The sequence below is a fragment of the Guillardia theta genome, assembly GCF_000315625.1.
Source record: "Guillardia theta CCMP2712 unplaced genomic scaffold GUITHscaffold_209, whole genome shotgun sequence".
NCBI lineage: Eukaryota > Cryptophyceae > Pyrenomonadales > Geminigeraceae > Guillardia > Guillardia theta.
The window spans coordinates 51,099-58,538 of NW_005434467.1; the positions used below are offsets into that span (position 1 = coordinate 51,099).

General features: G+C 58.8%; 3 protein-coding genes across 3 annotated transcripts in view; 1 reads left to right on the forward strand and 2 right to left on the reverse strand.

Annotated features, from left to right (window-relative positions):
* Positions 1-3,609, forward strand: part of GUITHDRAFT_121021 (hypothetical protein) — a gene marked incomplete at both ends in the record, with an annotated part of 12,665 nt that extends 9,056 nt beyond the window's left edge. Inside the window, one exon of the mRNA XM_005819717.1 lies at positions 108-3,609. Coding sequence (XP_005819774.1) covers positions 108-3,609 — 3,502 coding nt within the window. The remainder of the gene's footprint in view (positions 1-107) is intronic.
* A 2,604-nt stretch (positions 3,610-6,213) lies between these two features.
* Positions 6,214-6,672, reverse strand: GUITHDRAFT_82017 (hypothetical protein; the record flags this gene model as incomplete). The annotated part of the gene is made up of 1 exon (XM_005819718.1): positions 6,214-6,672. A coding segment is annotated over one exon (459 nt), but the record flags the coding sequence as incomplete, so codon positions are not given.
* A 345-nt stretch (positions 6,673-7,017) lies between these two features.
* On the reverse strand, positions 7,018-7,245 carry GUITHDRAFT_81983 (hypothetical protein; the record flags this gene model as incomplete). Its single annotated transcript, XM_005819719.1, has 1 exon — positions 7,018-7,245. A coding segment is annotated over one exon (228 nt), but the record flags the coding sequence as incomplete, so codon positions are not given.
* Positions 7,246-7,440: the final 195 nt, after the last annotated feature.

A 7,440-nucleotide genomic window follows, 5' to 3' on the forward strand; every position in this document is an offset into this window, starting at 1 on the left:
TATGCTGGGGAGGTGACGGAGGTCGAATACTTGTTTCGACCTGGCTTCATCAATGCAATCTACGGCTCGTTCAGCAACTTCCCTGTGACTACGCTCATCTCTCTTAGAGATCAGTCAGCCCGCAGACTTTTGCAGGCCTCCAGCTCAGCTCTGCTGGGGGTTGTGTCAGCAGGAGGGTTCAAGGTCGGAGATTACATCCGACTGGCCGACGAGGTCATGCTAGTCAACGCGGTCAGCCAGCAGCAGAACACGCTGTCGGTCACCCGAGGAGCATTGAACACCAGCGTTGCTTCCTCCTTCGCTCTAGGAATCGTAGTCCGCACTTTCAACCCCGGCTCGGTGCTGCTGCAAGACGTCGCAAGCGACGCGACGACCATTCAAGTATCGGAATCATCAGGGTTCAACTCGGACAGATACATCCAGGTAGAGCATGAGATCATGTACATCACCAGCGTCGACGCCTCGTCCATGACCGTCCTGCGGGCTCAGGAAGGGACGCGTGCGAGCAGCCATGCCGCCTTCAAGCCAGTGGGCTACATCCGTCCTTCCCAGCAGTATCCTATCGTGCTGCTGGAGGCCGTCAGCGCCAGTCAGACGACTTTGTCCGTGTCTGACGGGAGTTTCTTCTATCCGGGCGCCTCCATCCAGGTGCTGAGCGAGACCATGGCGGTCACAGCTGTCTCAGGCGACACCCTGACTGTCCAGCGAGGTCAAGAGTCGACCTCACCTGCCGCGTATCCCAAGCAGGTGCTGGTGACGCTTGTGCAAGGCTCGGCAAGCGTTGTATCGGTTACCAGCAGCACGATACCTTCTATCAAAAGATCCTCCATGAATCTCCTGAGTTTAACTCAATCCACTGACGCCATTCTTAATGTGATGGACCCGGTGAAGAACACGTCATCGTCCGGCTTTCAACCTGGCGATTATGTGGGAATTTATAATGACTTCTATATCTTGAAGGAAGTGATGTTAGTGTTGAGTACTGAGACAGCTAGAGTATCAGATTATCTTTATCAGAATCTGACTGTTGCAAGAGCACAGTTTCAGACGACGGCCAGCTTGTTTTCCCCAGGACTCCCACTAACTCTCGTCTCAAGTCCGCGCATTGTGGAACAGATGCTAAGCAAGACGGATACAAACCCTGTCTTCTCCACATCCACAGATCTGCAAGCTGGAGACCTCCTGCGAGTCAGCTCAGCTTCAAATGAATGGCAGATTGAAGTGATGGAGTATCAGTCTGATGGGAGTGTACTTCGAGGATTGATCCCTGATTACTTTGGCAGGTCGCAGGCATCATCCATATCAGCAGGAGCTCTTGTCCAGACCATTGCACAGCCTGCTTACTTGAGTCCTCCTTACTGCACTTCTAAGAGTGGTTCAGATTTGAACATGACGAGTGTCTCTAGCTTCGCTGTCGGCGACATAGTGTCGGATGGCATTGCGGTTTACAACGTGACAGCTATCAATGTTGGGTCAAGTCAGATGACCGTTGAAAGCCTTTATGTCTCAGGTGCTACTCCATTATGCTCGACCAAATTTGGTGATCCTCCTTCATACGTAGTCAAGACAGAGGGCCTGAGGGTCTTGAGTTCTGCTGTGAAAGTCGATCAAGGAAACTTTTTACAAGAATATCCGTTCTTGTTTTCAATCAACTTGCAGACCGTGGTCTCTGATTTCTATGCACCTGGAGACTTTGTTTGGATTGCTGACAAGAGCACGTCTCGTTCTGGCATTTTTGTAGTTGAGGATGTTGGAAACTACTCCCTGAATGTCTCAGTTTTCTCATTGGATAAACAAGATGAACCTCAAATTAATTTTGGGATAGGCACAGCAGTTCTCTACAAGTACGAACGCTTCGATGTGATCAACGGTACTGCTCTCTCCCCAGGAGACATCGTGCTCTTCTCGTGGTTATTTCAGGGCGGAACAGGTCAAATCATTTCTGCCACTGAAAATGAAATTCGATTGAAAATCACTGGCGCAAGATATTATTTTCTCAAAACTCCTTCTAGATCATCTTTGTACTGGCGTATCAATGATTTGTGTAAGACCTTCCAGCTCCTCCCGGTGTCAAAGACGAGCTACGCCAGGTCAAAGCTTGCTCTCGCTATCAACTCCGAGGTCAACACTATGACTCTCTTTGACGCGTCCGGGTTTAGAGTGGGGGACAGCTTCACCGTCGACCAAGAGGTCATGACCATAGACAACCTCAACGGCAACCTCATCCAGGTCAAGCGCGCTCAGCGAGGCACCTCCGCTGCTTCTCATGCGCTGGACGCGCTTGTAGAATGGACGGCGCCGCTATCCGCTGCCGCTCCTCAAGTCTCGTCCGTGACCCCTTTGCTCCGACGTGACCAGCACTTGAGATACATCTCTCAGGTCGGCCCCATCACCCTTCCCAGCTCAATCCAGCAGCTCTCGAGCTATCAGAATGTATGGGCAGAGCTCGACGAGGAGATCATCTTGATCCGACAGCCCGCCTCAGGCATCGTCAAGGCGTCTGATCGGGGGCTGAGAGGAACAGCAGCGGCGGCGCACGTGAGCAACACGACCTACAACGTCCCCAACGCGTTCTTCTCCTGGCTCTTCTCCTTCAAGTCAAGCCTGCCAGGTGCATCAGGCTTCTCAGCTCTGCCCGTATACGACATGAACGCTGCTGGAGTCATCGCCTTGTCAGGGGTTCACGTGCTGTCGGGAGGTAGCAGGGTGACGAGCGAGCCGACTCTAGAACTCACCCTCAACCGCTTCATTGAGAACGAGGCCCGAGGACAGTCGGTCGCAGGCCCTTCGTACTCATACCGCACCTTGATCCAGCAGACCTTCCTGCAGGTTGACCTGTCCGACAAGTTCACTGGGAGGCTCATAAGGCCGAGCCTCAACTACCCAGCTGCCTACCAACCTTGGAGGTTCCCAGCTGATCCTCTTTACTTCCAGGATAGGATGGACGGCTTTGATCCTGCCTCCGACAGCTCCATCCTGTCTCCTTCCCACAACAGCTCCAACGCCATCAACGGGAGCTCAGCTGACCCCTTCGAGCCAGGCTCACCTGTATTCGTGCTGGACTCCTTCGGTCACATGCTGGGTGATCAGGCGGTCCATCAGCAGAGCATCGTGGTATCGGATGGCATCACTTACTCCTACTCCATCAGCAGCAGGCCGTCCGTCCTCGACTCGGTCTGGAGCAGCCCACTCTTGCTGATAGTCTCAACCTCCTCGCCTACATCCGTAGACCTGTTCCTCAATGACACGGTCGCTGGCGGGTACTCCAATGGACAGCACACTGCTCTGCTGTCCTCCAGCACGAGAATGTTTGTCTGGAAGACGGATCCTCGCAAGCTCGCGGTGCTTGCAGGACCAGCAAGCTCAGCAGCCTCTTCGGCGAGCTTCACATCCTCAACACCAGCACCTGTGGTCAACGTCGGCGCCATCGTCGGCGGCGTGATCGGCGGCATCGTCGGAGCTGCTGGGCTCGGCATGCTGGCTTACAAGCTTTTCGCGCACAAGAAAGTCGCAAAGTCAGCGGATGTAGAGATGGCGCCGGTGTACGAATCTCAGGCGATCGCCTATCTCGTGCAGTACACTACACCACCTATAGAGAGCAGAACTTGACTAGCGGGAGTCAAGAAGAGGTGATATGTTCTCATGATCCGGCAAGCTGTAGCTCCTGTAGTTTGCCTCTTTGACCTCGCCATGAGCGAGGAAGCTTTGAGTTGTTGAAATGAATTTATGATGTGTGAACACACGATGAGAAGCAAGAAGGAGAGAAAAGGGAGGAAAAGGGAGGAGAGCAGGTGTTGTACACCGGACCAAAGACTCATACCGCACACCGTGCCCGGCACGTTTAGGAAAATAGGTTTATGTCGTAGACGACAGATGTAGTCTGTCGTGCCCGTTGTGTTCTAGTAACCGCAGCAGTGATTGCTGTGGTGCTCTCTCTCCTTCCCAAGGTTGTGTGTTCATCATGAGGAGAAGGACACGGCAGGGCAGGCAGCACAGGGGGAGGGAAGAGACGGAGGGGAGGAAGAGGATGCAAAGGTCAGAGGCAAATACAGCAGCGCAGGGTCAGGAAAAGAGACAAGCAAAAAAGGATGTAACACAGGTGTGTGAGAAAGGATAGGAGAAAACAGTTCCAGGCAATGCAGTGGATATACTATCTTCCTCATCAGTTGGAACGTCAAATGTTGACCCTTCAGCTCATCTATTACGATGCTTGGCTGTGAGATGTCTCGCAGGTTCGTTCAGTGCCGGGCCCCCAGCCTGACTGAGAAAGCTTCAGCCCCCTGCTCGACGCTCGTCTCACCGCCAGCTCTTGCCCCTAGCAGCACGAACAAGCTCTGTCCCTTCCCCGCCATCCCCGCCTCCCCTCCAGCTGCACCACGACCCTCCCCATCACTCGGCATCGCGTCGCTCGAGCACGGACCTGAGCCGTCGGCCCGCCTCAGAAGCACGGGTGTCGGGGATGTTGGGAGGCAGGGCGGCGCCTCGGAGCCGTCGGATGCGTCGGATGTTGTACGAGTTGTCGCTAGCAAGGCTGCTCAGAGCCTCCATCGCGCTATCCTCCAACCAGCCGCTGCCCTCATGCCTTTGCATCGCCCTCACTACCGCCTCGATCGCTCCCGCCTCCCGCGCCCGCGCCTGGCTGTCTGCCATGCCTTCTGTCATGCTGCGCAAGGCCTTGCATGCATCACACTGTAGCCATCGGTCGCCTGCGTGTGTGACCATGGCGCTGACGACGGCCTCGATCGCTCCCGCCTCCCGCGCCCGCGCCTGGCTGTCCGCCATGCCCTCCGTCATGCTGCGCAAGGCCTTGCATGCATCACGCGGTATCCACCAGTCGTCCGCGTGCGTGGACATGGCGCTGACGACGGCCTCGATCGCTCCCGCCTCCCGCGCCCGCGCCTGGCTGTCAGCCATGCCCTTCGTCATGCTTTGAAGTGCTTTGCATGCTGACCATTGCAAGTAGGCCGAGCACGCAGCCTGCTGTACCCCAGCGTCGTCCGCGTGCGTGGACATGGCGCTGACGACGGCCTCGATCGCTCCCGCCTCTCGTGCCCGCGCCTTGCTCTCTTTGATGCGGCTGACGGTATGTCTCAGGGCCCTGCACGCAGCCTGCTGTACGCTACCGTCGTCCGCGTGCCTGGACATCGCCCTCACTAACGCCTCGATCGCTCCCGCCTCGCGCGCCCGCGCCTGACTGTCTGCCATGCACTCCGTCATGCTCTCAAGTGCTTCACAGGAAGATCCTTGTACCCCAGCGTCTTCCGCGTGTCTGGTCATGGCGCTGACGACGGCCTCGATCGCTCCCGCCTGCATGGCCGGGAGCTTGTTCTGCTCGTGGCTCTCGGCTATCGCTGTCATCACCTCGCATAGACCTTGCTGTATCTTTGCGTTGCTCTGGTGCCTGGACATGGCGCTGACGACGGCCTCGATCGCTCCCGCCTCTCGTGCCCGCGCCTGGCTCTCTTTGATGACACTGATGGTATGTCTCAGGGCCCAGCACGCAGCCTGCTGTACCCCCGCGTCGACTGCGTGCCTGGACATGGCGCTGACGACGGCCTCGATCGCTCCCGCCTCTCGCGCCTGCGCCTGGCTCTCGTCCATGAAGCTGACAGTGAAGCGCAAGGCACAGCACGCAGCCTGCTGTACCCCTGCGTCGAATGCGTGCGTGGTCATGGCGCTGACGACGGCCTCGATCGCTCCCGCCTCTAGCGCCTTGACCTTGTCAGCCTCCCCGTGCTGAGCCATGCTGACCAAGGCTTCGCACGCAGCCTGCTGTACCTCCGCGAGAGCCTCGTACGTCCTCATCTCATGCATCACTGCCTCTATGCTGTCGTCAGCTCCCGTCCTCAGCAGCCTCCATGCCTCCCTTGCCGGCTGCTCCATCCCGACCGGCAGCGCCTGAGCTCCCGTCCTCAGCGAGCTGAGAGCGTCGCTGCCCGTGGACTCCAAGGCGATGCAAGCTGACTCTTGCAGCTCCACGAGCTCTGCGTACTTGCGCTTCCTGACTCTCCTCGCCACCGCCTCGATCCCTCCCCCCGCTGCCTCTCCGATCCTTCTCCATGCAGCTTCTGCCATGCTGCGTATGCCTCGGCATAGCGACTGGTTGCCGGCCCCTGCCCGCTGCTGTCCAGGCGTCCTGTCTGACCATGTCCATGCAGAAGCCCCCTCATCCCCCTCGGCTCCGGCTCTTCCTACAGCTACCGCAAGCTCGGCGAACCTCGGGCGGTCCTCCTCCCTCGTCGCCCAGCAGCTCTCCAGCAGGGCCCACAACCCGTCCGGGCATCCTCCGAGGAGGTGCTCTCGAGGCAGCCTCCCACCCCCGCACACGTACCCGATCACAGTCGGGTCCGTCATGGGGTAGTAGGGGGTCATGCCCGAGGTCAGGATCTCCCAGCACGTGACCCCGTAGGCCCACACGTCGCTCTTCTCCGAGCACCGGCCTCTCTGCATCGACTCTGGGGGCATGTAGCGCACCGGCAGCGCTCGCCCCGCTACCCTCCCGTCACTCCCGTCCACCAGCTCCCCTGCCCGCCCGTACCCCGCCACCTTCACCGACGTCCTCCCCACGTCCTCCTTGTCGAAGCCCATGACCAGCACGTGCCGAGCCGCGAGGTCCCGGTGCACGACCCGCTGCTCAGCCAGGTGCTCCATGCCCTGCGCGATCTGCTCCATCATCGCCGCCTGGTGCCCTCGCGTCACCTGCCCCGCCAGCCTCCCCAGCAGAGCCTCCTTCAGCGACCCCAGCTCGGCGAGCTCGGTCAGCAGCAGGGGACAGCCGTCGGCGTCGTGGCTCTGCCCCATGTAGCGTACAAGCCGAGGATGCGGCCCGAGCCTGAGCATGACCGCGGCTTGTCTGCCGCCGTCGTCTTGCGTGAGCTTGAGCACGGCTACCTTGATCTTGCCGGGCCCTGCTCTCCTCCCTTGCACGCGGAGGTGACCTATGTAGAGGGTCTGGGAGGAGCCTGCTGAGATAGGCTGCCGCTCCATCTCCACGTCGTGGCTGGGGACGAGCAGCGCGTGTCGCTCCTGCCACTCCTGGATGGCGCTGCGGAGAGCGAGGTTGGGTACAAGGTGGTCGGAGGGGAGGAGGGCGCCGGTGAGGGGGCTGGAGAGACGATGGCGGAGCCAGGTCTCGATGGAGGATCTCTGGTAGGTGTGGCCATCGCAGCAGGTGACAGGGTCGGTCATGAGCGCCATGCTGATGGGGCAGATGAAGGACGGGAGCGCTCCCTTGTCCGCTGCCATGGCGGGGCCGAGGAGCGAGGGGAGGGGAGGGGAGGGGATAAAGGGGGTACGTGCAGCGAGGGTGCGAGGGGGTGCGAGGCCGGTCTAGGGAGGGGTAGGGGGTGGTACGAGGAGGGGAGAGGAGGGAGGAGGGGTGGTCCAAAAAAGAAAAGCTAATCCTACCAGCGGCTACGGGGGAAGTGTAAAACTAAAAAA